Below are 21,863 nucleotides of genomic sequence, written 5' to 3'. Positions count from 1 at the left end.
GTGTCGGAGAGCGGAAAGTCAGAGACTGGAGTAGAGTGTTGTAGAGTCAAGTGATGTAGGATAGAGTGGGGTGTCATAGAGATGAGTAGAATGAAGTAGTGTGTCGTAGAATATAGTTGAGTAAAGTGGCATGGATTGGCATAGAAGAACTTGCATAGAGCGTTGTAGAGTGGAGAAGTATGGTAGAGTGGAGTAGAGTGTGGTGGAGTGGAGTGGCATAGAGTGGAGTAGAGTCTCATAGAGCAGAGTCGAGTGTAGTAGAGTGGACTAGATTGAAGTGGCGTAAATTACAGTGATACAGAGTAGATTGGCATAGAGTACATTTGTTTTGAGTAAAGAGGTGTAGAGTTCATTGGCGTACAGTGCAGTGACACAAAGTAGTGCAGAGTAGATTGCAGTGGACTAGAGCACAATGGTGTAGAGTGGACTGGCGTAGAGTGGTGTAGAATGCATTGGCGTAGAGTAGAGTGAAGTGGCATGGAGTGGTGCAGAGTAGAGTGCAGAGGTGTAGAGTGGCATTGTCATAAAGAGCACTGTTGTTGTTGAGTGCATTGATGTAGAGTAGAGTGGTGCAGAGTAGGATGGTGCATAGTAGAATGGGGAAATGTGCACTGTCATAGAGTAAGGTAGTGCAGAGTAGAGCAGAGAGGCTTAGAGTAAAGTGCCATAGAGTTCAATGTCATAGAGTGTAGTGTTGCACAGTAGATTAGAGTGGCGTGCAGTGGATTAGCCTAGATTGCATTGGCGTACAGTGCAGGAGAGTGGCATAGATTAGAGTGGTGCAGAGTAGAGTACAGTGGTGCAGATTAGAGTGGTGCAGAGTAGAGTGGCATAGAGTTCAGTGGCAGAAAGTGCAGTGGTGTAAAGTGTCGTAGAGTGCAGCAGTGTAGAGTAGAGTGACATAGAGTGCATTGCTGTAGAGTACAGTAGCAAAGAATGGTGCAGAGTAAAGTGACCTAGAGTGCAATGGTGTACAGTGGCATTGAATTCAGTGGTGTAGAGTCTTGAAGAGTAGATTATAATGGCGTACAGTGCAGTATTGCAGAGAAGATTGGCGGAGAGTGCAGTGGCGTAGAGTGTTTTGGTTCTGAGTAAAGTGGTGTAGAGTGCATTTGCATAAAGTGCTGTGGTGTTGAGTGCAGCAGCATAGAATAGAGTGTGGTAGAGTGCAGTGGAGTAGAGTGGCACATGGTAAACTGCAGTGGCGTGGAGTGGCGTAAAATGGAATGGTGCACAGTGGAATGGAGTGACATAGAGTGTATTCGCGTAGAGTAGATTGTTTCATAGAGTGAAGAGGTGTTGAGTAGAGTGTATTAGAGTTCAGTAGTGCATAGTAGATTGGAGTGGGTTAGAGTGGATTGGGTATAGTGTAGTGGTGCATAGTAGAGTAGTGTGGGGTAGAGTACAATGGCATAGAGTAGAGTGGTGCAGCGTAGAGTACGGTGATGCGGTGTGTAGTAGTGAAAAGTATAGTGCATTTATGCAGTGTGGAGTGGGGTAGTGTGGATTGGTGCAGAGTGCAGTACATTAGCATGGAGTGGTGCAGAGTAGAGTTAAGCAGGGTATAGTGGATCATGCATGGTGTGGTAGCACCCTGCCATTAAAGATAACACATCTTGAATTGAATTGACCAATACATTTGCACAGACATAAAGTTTCACTGATTAAAGTATACAGCGCACAAATGATAATGAATGGAAATGTCATCACCTAGTATATTGATCTGTTTTTGATCATATTGAAATATTTGTTTACACCACACACTTGTGAATTACCATAAAAGGTGCTTCATTTGTGCTTTCCGTATTCTGAAATATATCTGTATAGTTAATTTACAGACATTTACATTTTATTTTGTGCTAAAAAAACATTGTCACATAAATCCTCTCACTATGAAGTCAGAGAAAGAAAAGTAAAGACCAATGTGCCTGGAGGACAGAGCCTGACATTTGACCTCTGTCTTTGAATGCACTTCAGATGTGACAAGATAAGAACAAGATTTAAAGGCCTGTTTACGGAAAATCATTGCTGGTGGAAGAATACAGTAAATAGGATTTGGGCAAGGTAATAGACGAACTCACGTTGGATAACCTAAAGCAACAAATAGAAAGCAAGAAAATGAGCGAGAGGGAATTTACTGCAAAGCCAGTGGTAAGCTAGGGCCAGAATGCATTTCCAGCCATCCATATGTCCCCAAAATGTCGTTTGCAAACTAGACAGCTGCGCTGCTTGATAGACTTTGGCCTAAAAATGTTCACTGATTCACAGAGCCAAAATCCCCTAGCATCCCAGGAACATAGAAGCTAAGACACACAAGTACAAAATACAAATATGTGTTTACATATACAGTGCTCCAATGGAGATAATTTGTCAAACTAAAAACAGAGGAGTTGTGAGGTTGCAGAAAATGAAAATCTGGGAAAGTACACATTCAACCTTCAAACAGATACCAACATGATTCCCAAGCTAAGCAAGGTATTTAAGAATCGACACCGACTATGCTAGGCATGTGAATGAGGATATATATGTCAGAGACAAGCACAGCTTGGTAGTATTGGTTAACATCGAGAAAAAAGATGATTGCAGCTAATACAGTTAGGTTAAGGTAGTATTTTAGTTCCACAACACTTGAGCAGGGTTAAATATTCATATGCGTTTCAACAGTAGACATTTGTAGAGCCTTTTGGTTTGCACTGTTGATCACCATTTTAATGGTTGTAGATGTAAAAGTGTGTAAACAAATTAGCTTTGGCTGGACATTGAGTTGTTATGTGTGACTAATCTGTTATACTGCATCTAAGTTCATCATTCAGTCCCAGATCAGACAGTTTAGCTCTTTTGGAGGGTCAATTGTACAAAAGAAGTAATTTAGCTATTCATTTGAAGTGAAACAGAACATAAGGTCTCGGATTACCAGTAGATTTTTAACAGTACATAACATAACTTCATAAAATAATATATGTCATATTATAACATATCATAGTATAATGTGCATTTGTAAAAGCACTTGCTATCCTTCTGACATCTTGGTACTGAATAACAGGTGTGTATTGTTATCTAACTCAGTGGTACCTAGTGTAAATCGAAGCCAGTAATCTCAGAGGAAAGGAAACAAACTTTTCTCAAGAAGCCTTTTCTCCTCACTGTCTCCATTTGTAGGTTTTCCCGACATGAATGGTGTTCTCTAACCTACGCTCAAATCATATCAGACTTTCCTCTTATGACGATTGGCCCACTCCTCTTCTCAACTTCCGGACAACAAAGGTTCCTCTCAGGATATTCCCTCACTCATACCTTCTGTGAGTGCCGTTTGCTGCCTTTAACTAAAAGCAAATCAGAGGAGTAGCCAGAAAATGAAAATACCCCTACCCCCCACTTGATCCGTACCTGTAATGCCCAAGGGTGAGGAAAGCATGTAAGCCTTACTCACACTAAATGTAGTCCCTTCATCCCACCTACCGTCATCTATCATGATGTCTTTCCTTTTTAGGTCTCGCGACCTATCGATGTGCGCAAGCGCATCGAGCGGAGCGAGAATTCAAGTGGCGAAAACATCCTGAAACCAAAGGGCTTTCAGCCCCGCGGTTTTCATGCAGTTCCCGTGTACATGCACGCGCATCGCATGCAAGCCCAGCCCAGTCCTCCCCTAGCAGCACTCCTCCCACACCAGCAACTCCCCCCTCCCACACCAGCACCTCCCCTCTCTCGCATTCACGCCATCAGGCTTCTCCTCCCCTAGCAGTAGTCCTCCCACACCAGCAACTACCCCCTCCCACACCAGCACCTCCCCTCTCTCGCATTCACGCCCACCCACCAGGCTCTCCCGCCCCCATCAGGCTTCCCTCCCAATCCGCCTGCCTCCCCTCGCGCATTCACGCCCCCCCACCAGGCTTTTCCGCCCCCATCCAGCTTCCCTCGTAATCTGCCTGCCTCCCCTCGCTCGCATTCCCGCCCCAGGCTCTCCCGCCATGAAAAATAAAACCTGTAAACTTTACTTTTTTCTTCGGTGAACGGCACCGATTACCACTCATTTTCACTACTTAAAATGAAAATCTGTACCCCGCTCCTGTACACTGCGCCTGACAAATAATTCCAGTTTCAAGCCAAGTCCATTAGTCATAGATCACTGTACGTCAAGGCCTCTAATATGCTTACAAAGAGCACAACACTGGTGTACAGGAGTGAAAGCGCCATTCGTAGGCACTCCTGCCCCATCCGGCTTCCCTCCGGCCATTTGCCACACTCCTTGCCTCTGTCTTGCCTCCCCCTCCATTCTCCTCCCCTCGCTCGCATTCCCGCCCCCCACCAGGCTCTCCTGCCCCCATCCGGCTTCCCTCCGGCCACAGCCCTGGCACTCAGGTACGCCCTAAGAAATGCATGAATCTATTTGCATTACTGTTTTTCCAGACAAATGTCTATATTCCAGCGAAAACATACCAAGTCTAAATCATAATGTACATCATAATTGTTGTTCTGCTGATCCATTAAAATAACTTATAATAGAAAGATACTCGCATTCATTTGTGCAATGCTTTTCATGATCAGCTGTGAAAGTCTTCTGCGATGCTATCTCACTGTGATACCATTAAATATTTTAGTCAGGACTCCAGTGCAAGCCAGACCCGTTGGCCTGGGCATCATCATTATTATTATTTAAGAGTGTTTTTTTTTTTAATCATCCAGCTTTTATACCTCACTGGAGATAAAGATGCTAAATCCTACAGTGAAGAATACTCTTCTACCTTGTTGTGATCTGCCTCAGTTGTGCACTGCATATTTCTTAAGTGACTGGTGTGACTGGTGTGTCTGTTGATGCACATCTGTGGGCTGTCTGCTTGGAGTGTTCATGCTTTCAGTGCGGCGGAAAATAAAGCTCGATTTTAAGAATAGTTGGTTAAAGCGTCTAAACCCGTTCCCAATATCCATTAAGCTGCAAAAACTAATTTTCTTTTACATAATTGTCTTGTTTGCTATTGTGGCGCAGATAGCCGTTTGCCGTTGACAGTTACGTTCCCAAGTGGATTTAAGAAGTAATTTGTGGCCCCAGGCTTACATTTGTTTTCCCCACACAACATTTCTGCAGGCACACCATTTTTTTTCCCTCCTTGTTTTGTTTGAGGTCACCACAGGAGCCCACGGAGCTTCAAAGTGAGCGCTCTCACCTTCCGCATTGGTGTTGAGCCCTCCCCCACCCTCCGAGCACGAATGCAACGTTTCCCTCAACCCACCCTTCCCCGTGCATAGAGTGCGCAGCCATCCATGTCCTTACCTAGAAGAGGGGAAACTTTTAAGCCCTTTCTGTGGCATCATTGACGCACTCATTAAGCTGGACAGGACGCTTTGCAATCAAACTTTTTTAGATGAATATTTATTTTATTGATAAAGTACCCTGAGCAAAGTTGTATTTGCTATCTATCACTCTATTACTGCATTTGCAGCTTTTATCTCTCCTCCTCTGCGAGCTTTCCAATCGTTCCTGCCCCCCATCCCCATTTAATTTGTTTCCTGTCTCTTCATTGCTTGCCCGTCCCCCAAACCCTGTGCCTTGCTACGGTTTTCAGACTGCCGATTCTGCTGTGAAACCACTGTTTTGCCCTGCCTGTGTTTATGCTACATGAGTTGTTTCTAACCCTGCAACAACCTTAATTACTGGGTGTTATATACAAGGGTATGGTCGGTGCTTAGGGGCTACATGTCTGAGGCCAGCTCACCATGATTAAAAAAAAAAATATTCATTAAAAGGGAAATCACCCACGCAAGCCCACTATCACCCACGCAACACCACACTCACCCACGCAACGCCACTCACCCAAGCAACCCCACTCATCCACGCAACCCCACTCATCCATGCAACCCCACTCATCCACGCAACGCCACTCATCCACGCAACCCCACTCATCCACGCAACGCCACTCATCCACGCAACGCCACTCACACATGCAACGCCACTCACCCACGCAACACCACTCACACACGCAACGCCACTCACCCACGCAACGCCACTCACACATGCAACGCCACTCACACATGCAACGCCACTCACACACGCAACGCCACTCACACACACAATGCCACTCACACACGCAACGCCACTCACACACGCAACGCCACTCACACACGCAACGCCAATCACACACGCAACGCCACTCACACACGCAACACCACTCACACATGCAACGCCACTCACACATGCAACGCCACTCACACACGCAACGCCACTCACACACGCAACGCCACTCACACACGCAACGCCACTCACACACGCAACGCCACTCACACACGCAACGCCACTCACACATGCAACACCACTCACGTTGCCAATAGGTCTCGCAGTAGGAAAGTTGGAACCATTACAATTGCAAATAACAATGCCTTTTATTTTTTTTTCATTTTAAAAACATAAAGGGCTTTGTCATTTACAAAACCAATAGCTCCAACTTTCCTACTGCGAGACCTATTGGCAACGCCAGTGCTTGTTACTTCATTCGGTCTATCCACCCTTTCATCATCACTCTTCCATCTGTCCTTCAATCCTTCCAGTCTCACTTCCAGCCATTGATTCATCCCTTCTTCTTCATCCATCCATCATTTCACTCTCCATGTATCAATTCACCTAACCATCCACACTCCCATTCATCCATCTACCCATTTATCCAGCCTGTCATCATTCCAACCATTCTTTCTTTCACCCACGTATACAATGTAGTTTTACATTTCATCCATCAATTCTTTTACCCTTGCATCCATCTTTGCCTGCTTTTTGCCCTTCCTACTTGTCACAGTTTCTTTCTTCTTTTCATATGTTCTTCATTTCATTCTTCTTTCAAATCATCTCTCTCACACTCAGTACCATAGCCAGTGTATTGTGCTCCACACTTTAAGGAAGTAAATGGCCCCGGCTATTATTTGATTGCTAAAATACAGCAATAAACAGGGTTCAGTGCGCCTCTAGCTCCTGGTGCCACTGCACCGGCTGCACCAATTAAAGCTAGGCCCCTGCACACTCTTTCATTCTCTTTCTCTCATCATTTCTCCTTGTAAGCCTCTTTTACTCTTTTGGCTTCCCACCCCTACCTATGTTATGGTTTTCTTTTCCTTTTTAGGTCTCGCCTTTTCCATTCCGAAGAGAATTCGAGTGCTCAAAATACTCGTCAAACCAAGGGTTTTTTGGTGCGGTTTTCTTCGAGTTCACGTGGCCACAGGCACGCGCTTTTGGGCCGTAAACTTTCACCGCCATCTGTTCCCCAGCTCCAGCACCTCCCCTCTCTCTCCCCGCACACAGCCTTACTTGGATTTCTCCTCCCCCTCCCCAGCCAGCTTCCCCCAGGCCGTGTTCCCTCCCACCTTTCCTCCTCTCTGTCCCTTCTTTCATTCACTTGTTTAAATATGTACGTGATTACTTTCACTTTTGCGGCGCCGCAATTAGTTTCACTTTCGTAGCGCCGCGATGTAATGCTGGTCAACTCAACTCCTTATATCCTGTATATATGCCTTATTTCCATGTGTTATTTTCGTTAAAATGCTTGTTCTCAAAGAGAGATGGGCAGCTCTGATCGTAAATCAAGGTTGCTGCAGGGCAAGTCTTCTTCCTACCACATCAGCACTTTTGATTGACAAAAAGTCAGTTTAAACCTAAATGCATAGGATGTACTGCTGGGTACATCACCCACAGTGTTATCCCCCATGCCCCAACAGCTGTTTTAGTCAATAATGCAGTTGTTGTTAAAGAAAGGTATATGCTTCAAATAAACAAGGCGGCGAAGACGGAGGTAAAGTGTGAAGGGTGAAATATCAATGTAACTAAACGGTACGTTCTCACATTTAAACCCTGGAGTAATTAAAGAAATCATGAGTTTTGGGGTATTGTATTCATCTAATAAGTGGCTGCAAAATAGACCATTACAGAGGTGATGCTATAATAATAGAAATAGTGCTTTGACACCCCAATTGCTCAGTGTTGCTCCCTTCTCACTACACCTCCAGCTCATCCATTGCTTTTTCCACTTGTTCTCAGCCTAATGATTCCCCCATCCCATATGGTCTGTGTTGCTCTCTGCACTCCCACACTACCACTACGTCCATTCTTCTGTCCACCCATAGCTTTTTAAAATGTTTTATTTATTCTCCCTCAAGTGTGACTATTACCCTCCCCAGACAAATTCCTGTTGCTTCCCTTCCACCCACACACCTCCATTGCTCCCCCACCCATTGTGATCCGTAAAATATTATTTTCTTTCAACTTTTTTGGCGGCCCCGAAAGCTGCCATTTGCTGCCAGGCCACTCCACATTTTAAAAAGAAAAAACACTTCCGCACTCATACATATTAAATTTTTTTTATTTATAGCTCAAAGTGGCAGTAAATATAATAAAATGGGTCCTGTTTCATTTTATTGGCCCCCACATGCATATCGGATATGGAATGATGCAGCATAACTCATACACGCATGACGACGAGTATTTCTTTGAGTTGATGCTGCATGCATCGAAAACAAGCATTGGCAAGGCCAAAAATTCAAAAAGTGAGACCTCTTGTATTTGGTTTAATTTAACAAACAAACATTTGCAATGCAATAGGTCTTGCATTTACGAGAGTTTTAGATAATGGCATTGTAAATGACAATGCCTTTTTTATTTATGTGTTGGTTTTTACAAACCGATAAATAAAAGGCATTGTCATTTACAATACCATTTGCTCAATCTCTCGCAAATGCGAGACCTATTGCATTGCAAATGCTTGTTTTATGAGCGTTTTTCTGCAGACAGAAGGCGCTCCTAAAAAAATAAAGGTGTCAACACCACCCCAGCTTAAGCTGTGAGGAAGGGGTTCACGGCGGCACTGAATCAAATCTTCCTCTCTTATAGCAGGACTTCCTTTTCTGGAAGTTTAATTACCTCACTCGTCCTTTTGTTTGTGTTGTATTTAGCCTGTCTCTTTTCTGCCTGTGGGATTTCATTGTCATTCACATGATGTCACCACTAGAACCTTCGGTGAGCAGTAGAATAAGTATGTTGGTCTAAAACAAAACATTGAAAAAGTATGTGCCGTCACTTGTTCTCCACATGACCTTGCTCAGGTTTTTTTTTACACATCCGCTACGTACTGTTTCTTTCCAACTTTCCCTTTTTCACGATCTTGAAAGCTATTAACAAATACACAATGAATTAGATTGTATGCTTTTCCTCAGAATATCCTCACAAAACTGCCAACGGTGCCTTGTTTTCTTTAAACACTGTCACTGCCGCTCGATCACAACCAGCAATTACAGCCTGGAAAACAGTTCAAAGTGCATGCTGAATTAACGGCACATCTGCCTCTCAGTCACCTTTGCACGCGGTTTCGATGTATTAAACCAGTAAGACTTATGTCTTTGGCAACCTCGGGTGAGAGACCGCTCACCGGAGCACAAGACTTTCTTTGGCATTATTTTTGCTGGTCAATGTAATGTTTGTCTCGTGGTTTGTGTGGGGTTTTGGCTCATGTGTTTTGGGGTGGTGCAGTGTATTTCAAGTGTGGTGAGTGGCAAGAGAGTGATGAGTGACGAAATTTTGTGTTTCTGGGGTGGCGTAAAGTAGGGTATTAATGGGGAGGTGTGTGCCCTTTAATTTTGAGATGGAAGTTATTACTCGTATGGTTTTAGAGATGGAAGCGGTATTCTCAAATGATTCATGTAGTCAGCTGCATAGGACTAGTTATGGAGTTGAGGTTCATTGGTGTTGTTAGATTTTTTAGAAAGTTTGTTCAGGGGTGGTAAATACCCCATCACTTGTGGAGAGTTCCACATTGCATATTTGGGGCGGAGAAATAGCTACTTCAAGGTGTGGTTTACGGGGAGAGTTGTACCCCGTTATGATGCAGGGTGTTTTTTTTTTATTTAAAGGTGGTGAGTACCCCATTAGAAAATTGGGGGCGGAGCAATGGCTACTCCAAGGTGTAGTTCACGGGAAGCGTTGCACCCCGTTACGGTACAGAGTGTTTTTTTTTTAATTCAAGGGTGGTGAGTAACCCATTAGAAAATTGGGGGCGGAGCAATGGCTACTCCAAGGTGTAGTTCACAGGGAGCGTTGTACCCCGTTACGGTACATAGTGTTTTATTTTATTTTTTAAAGTTCAAGGGTGGTGAGTACCCTATTAGAAAATTGGGGGCGGAGCAATGGCTACTCCAAGCTGTAGTTCACGGGGAAGGTTGTACCCCCCTTTACGGAGCAAAGTGGACTCCATTATTTTTAGCACAAAAATCAATTTGTGTTTGTGTTTCCCAAGGAAAGGGGATGGGACTAGTTGTGTTTGGGACGAGTTCTGTTTGGGATGTGTTAGTAACTCTCTCTTTAGAATGAGTGTTATGTACTTTTATAATCCATGTGTACTCTAGTCTCAATGATCTATCTTTTAGAATGTACTGTGTACTTTTAGTGTACTGTGTACTTTTATATGGAGGGGTACATCAAAGCTAATTTTACCTATTCTAATTTTATCTTTTTGATTTCCCTAAAGAAAGGAGATGTGTTGTATTTAGCCTGTCTCTTTTCTGCCTGTGGGATTTCATTGTCATTCACATGATGTCACCACTAGAACCTTCGGTGACATCATGGAGTGTTGGGGGCTGAGCCTGGTGACAACTGTCAGTTGGAACCAGGCAGGCTGAGTGACAAGCAGGTCACTCCTGGTGGGTCTCTTTTATCTTACCATCTTAAAGACTTGACCTGAAATCTATCTTGAATAAAACAACCTAAGTTATACCCGGCTCCAGACTTCTATTTACAACAGTTTGTTCTTCCATATTAATCCTTTGAGTGGATCTCCACTGTTCCACCCAGGGCTCTCTTCCTATAGCCCTTCCTTGAAGATCTTTCCTCTGAATCGCCACAAAACAATAAATCCTTTTAAGCCCTTAAGCGCTGCCTTCGGCCAACGGTAGTCGCGAGCACTACCTTGCCAGTGCTACGCACGAACGTTGGCCGACGGGCCATCGCTCGTTATTCGAACGTTCAGCACTGGGTGCTGAACGTTCGACGCAGCTAAGAGGTTATAGCAGTCTCAACTTCATGGTTCACATTAAAACAAGGATTCCCCATTAAGGATATCTTTCCCAGTAATGTTCTTTGAATCCAGCCTTCTTCGTGTCACGTGACCCTCAGGCCTCTGAACTCCTTTGTTGTTATTCCTGTTGCCTTATGGTGATTGGCTCAGTGACAGCTGTCGACTGTTTCCATTGCAGCTCCTGGCGCTGGCAGTCTGCATCCTGGCCCTCGTTACCCACAGCGGAGGTCAGTTCACTGTGATCGGCAATGTACCCTCAGCAAAGAATCTCTATCAAGCCGTCCACGGTGCAGGTCTGTACAGTGTTCAAGAGTTTTGTGCTTTCATATGTCTGTGCATCATTAACAACGAGCAGAATATAGTTTACTCTCCATTGAAAATGTACACACTGATATTGTGCTACTGCTTGTGAAACAAACTTCCGATGAGATGTATAAGTGTGCTTTCCAGACCCTTGTTAAATAGGCCTCTATTTAGGCCCAGTAACCATCTTGTTTAAAATGGATATCTTCCTGTCTTCCCCCTGCACATTTCACTGTTCATTATTTCTGCAGCACACAGTCAAGCAGGGGCATGAATGTATTTTTCCATTGCTGTTGTTCATAGTCTCAAAGTGTTCTTCCTAGCTTGGTCACAAACAGGCATCTTATTTTAAGGGCCTTCCACTTGCTTGCTGTGCCCTATTCATTCATAATGGTTTTCTGTTGTTCATAATTCTAGTTTTTCATACCATTTCCGGATGACATTAATATTGAGTGGGCAGAGTTAATATTCATGTTGTGGGATAGTGCTGAGGTGCTAAGCCAATATGATGCTTAATAAACCTGTATTGTGGTTTGCTAATAAGGTAAAACAGCAACGGACAGACGGTAGATTTGCTTTGTTTGATCAGCACATCTACAAACAAATATTTCCCTTGTTGAGAGTTCAAAATGGTGTAAATTAGACACACTCTGTGGGAGTGCTATACTGGTATCGTGCTTATCCACCTGAAAGCAACAGTCCACGATATCCTACTCACTCAAGGTGAGACGGAATATCATACGCAAATTATAACAAAAGTACCAGTGCACATCCCTTCTAGTTGCTATAATCCAAATGGCATCTAGCCACGACAGTCACAAAACACTTTTTTTTCTCCCACTCTCCTTGTAGTCCTCAAAAAGACATGCACAATGTTCGTTATTATTCAATGTCCATTTATTAGTGATTTCTTTCTTTTGCCACACCGTCACAGCCGACGCGCGTTTCGCCCTCTGCGGGCTTTTTCAAGGCTGTAATTTACATACAAAAGAGGATGTCACAAACAGGATACGAAGTATAAAAAAGCCACCTTACACATCAGTGGTTATCTATTCAACCACGAAATAGTAAAACATGTTCCTAATGTAACCTAATCATGTTCATATTCCCTCACCAACGTGGATATCACAGAATTAATTCAATGTATAAAAGCCACATTAGCAATATTTTTGTTTGTTTCATCATGAACCAATATGCAGACTCCCAATGTGCCCTCATCATGTCCATATTAGCTACTACTGGCAAGCCTATATTACATTCATCTGCAAGTTGTTAGACCCAAAACATATAGAACAAATATGTACAATAGACCAGTCTTATGTCTTGAACCATTACATAGTACATGTTTATACAGGATAGTTTCCAATGTGGTCACTACATATGGAAGGTCAGCTGGTGGTGAAAATACTAAAAACGATGTATCCGACCGTACACAGATTTTTGACTAACATAGTTATCGCTCAAACACCCGGTGGTCTCACTTACCAAGAATATACTTTGGTGAGCAAAATATATTTGCAGAGGTCAGATTGTTATGTGGCCTGTTGAGCATTGATCCTGAAAATGTATGGAAACATCTAATTAGCTTTAATGCCCTGTGCGTAGCCTCAATAAGCTGTTATCGTGCTAGTTTGTCAATGCAAGTGTGAGTACTGGGCTTACCTTTAGGCCTTTTATTTTATGCACCATAGGTTAAGCGTATTGAGCATTAGTCGAAGATCCTTTCTTTAGTTAATGAACCGGTTATTGCACATTACATGGAGCCTTGATACGTTCCATCTGTAATAAAGTATTTGTCATACGATTTGTTTAGTCTTTCTGGTCAGATACAAACAACACTTTTTTTATATTAAATATGCTTAAAAACTATTTATCAGTAATTCAAAACTCTATTTGAGAGTTATATAACTATTAATTCTTCAGAATCATCCATTGTTGTTAAAAACGCCAACAAAATTAATTACTGTGGCTGAGCATAAATATTATAACCCAAAAAGAAAAGTATAAGCATTTGGTAATAAATATGACTACAGTGTGTCATCGTATCACATTTAGCAAGTTTCTGCTTAAGGTGATCTTCGTGCATATTACAATCGAATCATGGACCATCAATGTCCTTTATGATCAATTAAGAGCAACCAGGAATTTGAACATGTTCTCAATTATAGTGAGGAAGTAAATGCAAACGATTCATCAAGTATGAAGACGTGAGCAGAGCCCTTTCCGATATATTTTCACTTTGTTACATTATTATCCCCGCCTGCCGCTTTGTTTTGCACGGGGCCAGGGTCAGACTAATTTGCATATAGCCGAGTTCTGAGCTGGGATGGTGCAGTGAGCTAAAAAACGGTGATGGATCAAGCCCTGATCTTTGGACTGGGTAAGAGTGGTCTGCTCTGTTCATCACCACCCCCTTTTCTGAATCATTTTTGTCCACCATAAGCGTGGAAGGGTATACTCAGATGTGAGTCCCTAGCTCATTGCACCATCAGGATTCAAGCAAGCCGGGCCGAAGACGGCTGAAATGCCAGAAACCGGTCCCCGGTAGCTTGTTTCCTTCCCAGTATAAGAATTTGCTTGGTAGTTTGGTCTGCCCTGTTCCCATGATGCACGGGGCCAGGGTCAGACTAATTTGCATATAGCCGAGTTCTGAGCTGGGATGGTGCAGTGAGCTAAAAAACGGTGATGGATCAAGCCCTGATCTTTGGACTGGGTAAGAGTGGTCTGCTTAATTCAGACACTCTGTTCATCACCACCCCCTTTTCTGAATCATTTTTGTCCACCATAAGCGTGGAAGGGTATACTCAGATGTGAGTCCCTAGCTCATTGCACCATCAGGATTCAAGCAAGCCGGGCCGACGACGGCTGAAATGCCAGAAACCGGTCCCCGGTAGCTTGTTTCCTTCCCAGTATAAGAATTGGCTTGGTAGTTTGGTCTGCCCTGTTCCCATGATGCACGGGGCCAGGGTCAGACTAATTTGCATATAGCCGAGTTCTGAGCTGGGATGGTGCAGTGAGCTAAAAAATGGTGATGGATCAAGCCCTGATCTTTGGACTGGGTAAGAGTGGTCTGCTTAATTCAGACACTCTGTTCATCACCACCCCCTTTTCTGAATCCCCCCCCTTTTCTGAATCAGCTTTGTTTTTAAAGGCAACATAGTTGCGACGTTCCTTCGTTTAAGCCGCATTCATTTTAGTAACATTGCACTCTTGTCGGAAACACTTTTGGTATGTCATTATGCGTCACAGTCATTAACGGCGCAAGACGCGGCATGTGGAGTTACACTCCCTGTTTAACTAAATCAAGAACGGCACACCCAGCAGTCTCGGCAGTCCGACATGGAGAGTGCCGCACCCCAATACCATTTCAAAAGGCTGTTAGCCAATTCTTTCATAAACGCACATGCTGGCATTCCATAACGCTCTCTAACTAACGGAGAAAGGCATACTCTGAATTTTAAACTTACCGCCATGGCGTGTTGCTATGGCGTTCGTGCGGAGTCCTTTCTTTAACATTCGCCTTAGCAGCAGCCCTCACATCTCCCTTCCTATTTATTTACATGACTAGTGACGACGGACTATCCAACAAATTGTATCAACCACATCCCCTTACCATAGTGGCCATTTTAGAGTGTCAAAGACCTGCTCTTGTAAGCCATACAGGTTCATGGTAATCTTGTTCACAAGAGGTGAAAAAGATGTATAAACCTAAAATGATCGCATTTCATCTTTCCTTTCTCATGTATTTGACTGATTGTGAGTGAAACAACATACAAAAAAAAATTAATAAATCAATTATTTAAAAAAGATTAATTACATTGAATTTCCCAGTTGCACAATAAACAATGTAACTTGACCAAACAATTTCAGCTTACATAGGCTATACCATTTCGCCCATATTTCCTTTCAGAAGGCACATTTCAAGGGAGTTATTGCATAAATTACACCATCGGTTTTCGTATTTCATACTACTTGATCATCTCAGAACATAAGTCAAACATGGTATAATAATCATTCTTTTTCTACAGAAACTCACACATCTCTTTATCAATGTTAGCCCCCTTCTCCACTGCTCTCAGTGAGATTACCCATTTACTTTCCAATTGTCGCAGTTTGCGTTCACGGTTGCCTCCCCTATTCCCTGCCATTGCTACATCGATTCCATGGAATCTGATCCTATGTAACTCATTGTGCTGATGTTTCATATTGAAATGCACTGCAAATGGATATTGCCATATTATTGTTACGTATCGCACGGATGTGCTCCTGTATTCTTTCTTTTAACGGCCTTATAGAGCTGCCAATGTATATCCAATCACATATACATTTTATGCAGTACACTGTATGGGTGGTGTTGCAGTTAATAAATTGATTTATCGTATGCAGTTTTTGGCTATTATATCTGAAATTGATTGTCCTGTTTAATGCAAAACAGCAGATGCAGCAGCCGCCACATCTATAAAACCCTTTGGGAGCCGTGGGCAACCAGTTTTGTACTTTTAATGAGGGGAATATAGCTTGGACACAGTTCCTGTCTTAGTGTTCTGCCTCTGCTGAAGGTGATGGAGGGTTTTGTCCTACTTTCTCATGTAGACTTTTGTCCTCCAACAGCAGATGCCAATGTTTGTTTAATATCTTATAGAGATCTGTGCTCACTGTGCTGTATGGTGTTATAAATCTTATATTTCTTTTATGCTTAGCTGGTTTGTGTTGTTTATACCTGAGCAGTGAGCTTCTGTTTATTTTATTTATTCTATCTCTTGCATTGGTAACTGTTTCCTTATTATAGCCTCTGGACAGGAATCTCCTTTCCACCGCTCTCAGTTCTATGTCTACTCTTTCCTCATCACTACAATTTCTTTTAATTCTAAGCATTTCCCCATAGGGGATAGCTTTAATTTGTGAGATAGGATGTGCACTTTGAGCATGCAATAGAGAGTTACATGCGTTGTCCTTTCTATACGGAACAGTGTGTAGTTTGTTGTTTTTTACCACAATAGAAATGTCCAAAAGATTGATTTGAGACATGCTTTGCTCTTTTGTAAATTTAAGGTTAAACGGATTGTCATTTATGTGTTCAAAAAACATGTCGAGTTCATCTCTACTGCCAGTCCAGAACATAAGTAAATCATCTATATATCTACCTAGATATAAGATATTTTCCGTTAGATTGTCTGGACATTTTCTCCATATGTGGATCAATTCAAAATATCCCATGTACAGATTAGCCAATGAGGGAGAAAATTTCGCCCCCATTGCCACACCCTTTATTTGGCGGTACCATTCTCCATTATGTAAAAATATATTGTTCGCAAGTACTAGTTGGATCATTGACATCAGCATATTTGAATGGGCATAGGTCTCAATGGGTCTACTGTCCAAAAAATGACATACTGCCAGTAACCCCTTGTCACAGGGTATGCTCGTATATAGCGAGCATACATCTAAAGTGACTAACTAGTGTCCATCAACCCAGTCCACATCCCCAATTTTGTTTAGGACATCCCCAGTATCTTTAATGTACGTGGGAAGGTTCACAACAAGTGGTTGCAGAAAAAAGTCTATATATTATAGCAACTAGAAGGGATGTGCACTGGTACTTTTGTTATAGTTTGCTAATAAGGTGATAGATACATTTGCTGACTGATGTTTTTGTACTTTCAATTCTGTTCTTTGAGAAGAGTTCGTATAAAAACCCTTGATTTTTTGGGGTGCGATAGAAGACTTTCCGATTCTACTAGGGATGCTGTCTGTTTCTCTATTGATTTTGCTGCTCATTTTGGACATATAATTATTTTGATTTTGTTCTTAATTCTGTATGTCCTTTTTGCTATGATCCTTTATTGCAATGACCTTATGTTGATTCTGTACCACATCTTTTGAGTTTTTGTAATAAATCTTCCAAATGTATTCCGCTGTTAATGAAGGAGGCCGTCTATTTAATTAACTTTATTTTTTATGTATTGGTAGGTGCTTTATCATGGAGACACATTGTCTCAACCTGTGGGCATTCGGTTGAGGTAAAGTTTTGGGGTGTAAGACTTTCGGAGTTCCCCGAACCCACAACAGTATCCATAGTGGCCCATGCTGCCTGTACCAATTTTGCATTCTTCGATTCTAGATGGTGATGTATGTTTGTTTCCATAACCAAATATCTTATCCACAAATTTCTGAAAAGTTCAGAAACATTCCATATTCAAACAATGGAATGTTGGAAGCTCCAATGAAGACAATGGAATGTCTGAGGGTCAATAATAGTTGACAAAAATCTTACGTAGTGATTGTCTTTCTGCTTCAACATGCTACAACATTGTACTCTCGGTGAGACGAAGTTTAGAATCCCATAATAACCCCTCTAGCTTGTTTTAGTCCCGCGACCCAGGCCTAAAACATAGCTGGGAGAGGGCATTTAATAACCAGCATAGCCCTTTGTGATGGGCTTGAATGCTATGTAAAAGGGCCCATAACATGCTAGTGTGATTCGCGCATTTCACTCAACAGTAAATACTATGCACTATCTGATTAAAGTGCATTCTTCAAAAATGCATATTCTAGTCACATATACCTTACTGTGGTCTAAACATATGTCGCTCTGTGTGGGGGCATATTTGTAAAGTACACTTGAAGCATTTACAGGGTTTAAGGTTGTATTCTGAGAATTATGAATTCGACAGTGATGGAAAGTACCTGCCTAGCATTTTTTGGGAAGCACAAACAACATTGTGGTGCACATATGGCATTTTTGAGGGGAACATTAGGTGCCCTGTGAAGAAAAGATGTGGATTTCGGAGAAGTGAGGCAGCGCTGTTCTATCAAGTGTACCTGTTGTGTTCTGTACAAATAGCATGTCAGAGGTGCACACCAGGCATTCTGTATGGTACAGACTGTACTCAGTGGGAAACACCTGAGGCACCCTGCAAGTTACACACTTCGCATTCCTAGAGGTTCCCTCGTGACAGTGAGATGACTAAATGTGTTATTCTGTGAGGGGAGTCCAGTCTCACAGTTCAGCTGGCTTCAGTTAGAGTTGTGGTGAAGTCAGGAAGAGAGGGAGGGCATGTTTGAAGAGATTAAAGTGTCTGCCGTCCACAAAGACCCACAAGGAGGGCCCTCGCCTCCAGCACGCAGAGCCAGTGTGCTGTTGTGGTGGTGAGTTTCATATCTCAGACACTGGCAAGGGGAGGAATATGGAAAGAGGGAGGAGGGAGAGGTGCTGTGGGTACTGGAAACTGACAGCGATGGGGGCAGAGGATAAGTAGTAACAAGAGAACAAAAAGAGAAGAGACTTTGACATTGGAGCTCCTTGAAACAAATGTTACAAGACTTTAGCGATTTGAGGATTCATAGAATGGAGAAGAGTGACGTCTGACCTCTACTCACCGAGTTTAATATTGAGTACGGGAAGTTAAGACCTCTGCAACGTTCAGCCACGAACTAAAAATCCAAAAGACCAATCGATGGGAACTTGTACGACCCTATGTTGATCAACAAGTACCACACGTGTTGTTGCTGTCCTTTTCTGGTGAATTCACACTTTTAGCTCCATCCCCTTTCCCTCGACTTACAATCAATTAATGCTAAAGGCTAGATTTAGTGCTGCAACTCAACATCCCAGACCATAAAATGGTCCCTGCTACACAGACACCAATAGGCCTGAAAAGAAGGGGGAACTTTAAAATGATCATAAACAAAGTGCAAAGTCAGGGGGCAATTGGGAGAAGAGGTTACCATGGAGGATGTACAACAGATACTTTTCTACCTAGTCGCGGTATCACAGTTGAATAGACTTTATGGTGAAAATATTGTTAAAATTACTGTGCTTTCAGATCTCCGTCGAGAGTGATCTGAACTGTTTTGCAAGTCTGATCTTAGACGGGAGGCTCATAACGATTAGCCTTAGCTTGACAAGCATTGGATTGGCGTAATTGATTGGAGTAGAGCAACGGATTGATTGATCTATTGAGTGGTACTCAGTTAAACTTTTATAGCTTAAGGAGCACATTAAATGGCACATATATGTATTACTATTTAATCAAATCTTTTAATTGAAAGGCTAGTAAAGCATTTTCAAAAATTAATTACATTCAGATAGAGCTGGTGCATCATCTGCAGAGACTAAAATCCCACTCTAGGCAGAGGCATACTGCAAAGAGGGTGAACAGAGAGAGGTAAAGAGGCCACAGAGAGGTGGAGAGGGAGACAGGGGGACGAGGGAGCATGAGAGCTACACTCAGAGGAATAGGGACCCCGAGCCTAGGGGGAAATTTGTAAGCTCAGGTGTGTAAGAACTGTGGGGCATATTACCAAGCAATAGCGATAATTATCGCTATTGCTTGGTTAGAGACAAAAATTTACCGCTGAGCTGCAGCGATTTTTACCGCAAATAAATCTTGGTATTACCAAGTGTTGGACCCGGCCCATTAGGCAGGTTCACCCCTAGACTTTTTGCGTTTTCCTAGCCTATTTATGGAACCTGGTATTGGTGATTTTAGGCCTCTGCGCACTTTTTCACTGTGGTACAGTGTAAAGTGCTTGAGCTCTCTGTGGATGAATGGTGAGTGACCTGCCCTCCCATAGGAATGAATGGGGAATATGTATGCCCATGGTAGTTCCTGATGCGTGGGGAGTGCAGGGGCGAGTTTGGTATGAGAGAACTCGTGAGAATGAATGCTGCACAATGATGTATGCAGCATGACTGTGTCTAGTCTAGAAGTACTACTTTTGGAAGTTGGAATATTTGTGTAAGTTGGTGCTAGCGTGTGATTGGCTGGTGAGCCTGGCCCAGAGTGCATGGGCCTGCTTGTGGATTGACTGTCTGGTTTGAGGATGACAGGGGCTGGAGAGCCCAGGAGGTTGTCTGAAGTCAGCCCATGGATGAAAGGCAGCATCTGCTGCCAGGGAAGTGGGAGGAGATGGCACCTGATAGTGAAGGGCTGTTCCTGTGTAACTACAAAGCTGGCTCCACCTCCCGCTGGGCGACTGACACCTCTGTCCCTGATACTGAAGGGGACTTCCCTCTAAACCAGTCCAGCTGGTTCTCACACTGCCTGCTTCAAAGGACTTCAAAGGACTTCAAAGGTTTTGCACTGTATAAGAAGGGGTTGTATCCCCTTCCAAAATGTTCTTGTTTCTGACTTGAATCTACCAGGGGCGGGCGCTGCCCAGCCCCTGGATGCCTGGAGGACTGCTGGGGGACTCTTCCTGCCTGTCCCCCTGCCTGCTGCACTTCCTGGAGGACTCTTGTGTGCTGGGGGCTATGCTGCTCCCTCTCCTAGGACTGCTAAGGTCCTGGACTGCTGAAGGACTTTTGGCTTGCTTTTGCCAAGGCTTATGCTAGCCTGGAAGTGCCTGGAGGACTTTGCTGCTGAGTGCGCCTGGGAGCGCTTTATTTTTAAACCCTTCTTGGTCCTTGTAGCGCTGGGAGAGTGCTGGATGTTGTCCCTAGCGCTTATGAGCGCTTCATATGGCTGTAGCGCTTGGAACGCGCTGTATTTGGATTATAGCGCTTAAGAGCGCTTCCGCGGACTTGCCGCTTATTTGTCCGTTTCTATTTTGAAGCCGGAGCCCACCCGGCATTACCTTCGTGGAATCACCGCCGCCGGCCCGGCGATCCGAGGCGCTGCACCCGCCTCCCCACTGAGGGCCGCGCTGCCATTGGCGGCCCTCGAAACCGGAAGTCAGGCAGGCCCGGCCGTGACGAAGGCGGGGCCTGCCATGGGGCGGAAGTGAGGCGACGAAGGAGCATGGCGGCGCCGGTGTAAGCAGGACTCCCGTGTCTTGGGGAGAGCCCTGCTGGTGACCTGGATGATGTTGCCGGTCTCCCGTGATTGAGAGGGAGACCGGAGAAGAGGAGAGCCCCGACGCGAAGGCCGAGAGCAGCTGAGCTTGCAGGCGGGACTCCGTGATGGAAGAGGAGCCCTGCGCTGCACAGAAGAAGAAGCCGCCGCCCGGAGGAGCCCCGCCCAGGAGAGCCCGGTGAGTTGAAGGGCTGGGGGGCTCCGCGTGGGCCACTGTTGGTGCCTGCTGAAGGCACAGTGACTGCGAAGAGCGGCCCCACTTGGCAGCGGGCCGCTCCAGCACCTGGGGGCATTTTTAAGAAGTTAGAGTCCCCCTGTAGGGGACTCCACCGTGAGTGGGACAGAAGAGAGGAGGGGCGCCGGGACACGTTGTCGGTGTCCGCCCCTCCAGCAGCGCGAGCTCGTGCCCCTTGTTCGTGGGGGGGCCATGAGAGCTTCAAGGGCGGCCCCGGTTGGCAGCGGGTCGCCCCAACGCGTGTAGAGCCCCGAGAGGCTCCTTGCCCCTATCGTTGTGTTCAGAGCCATGGAGGCTCTAAGGGGGCAGATTTGTTTTACGGGCCCAGAGAGGCTCGAGGTGCCCTACGTGATTTGAAGAGCCAGAGGGCTCCAGGGGCCTATATGTGTCCCAGAGCCTGTGTGGCTCCAGCATGGCGCAGCTTGCGCCCAAGGGTCAGTGAGGACCCTGTCGCGGTTTATTTTATTGCGATGCCCAGGTGCCCAGCTC

The 21,863-nt window shown here is 44.3% G+C and overlaps 1 protein-coding gene across 1 annotated transcript in view; it reads left to right on the top strand.

The window, feature by feature from the left end:
* The window catches only part of TSPAN32 (tetraspanin 32), a 533,947-nt gene that overhangs the window by 41,033 nt on the left and 471,051 nt on the right, over positions 1 to 21,863 (top strand). The window contains exon 2 of the mRNA XM_086957707.1: positions 11,218 to 11,332. Within this exon, the coding sequence (XP_086813833.1) occupies positions 11,218 to 11,332 (115 nt within the window). The remainder of the gene's footprint in view (positions 1 to 11,217; positions 11,333 to 21,863) is intronic.

This window comes from Lissotriton vulgaris, chromosome 2_1 (assembly GCF_964263255.1).
Source record: "Lissotriton vulgaris chromosome 2_1, aLisVul1.2, whole genome shotgun sequence".
In the NCBI taxonomy this organism is placed as follows: domain Eukaryota; kingdom Metazoa; phylum Chordata; class Amphibia; order Caudata; family Salamandridae; genus Lissotriton; species Lissotriton vulgaris.
This window is presented reverse-complemented; position numbering and strand designations above follow the sequence as displayed.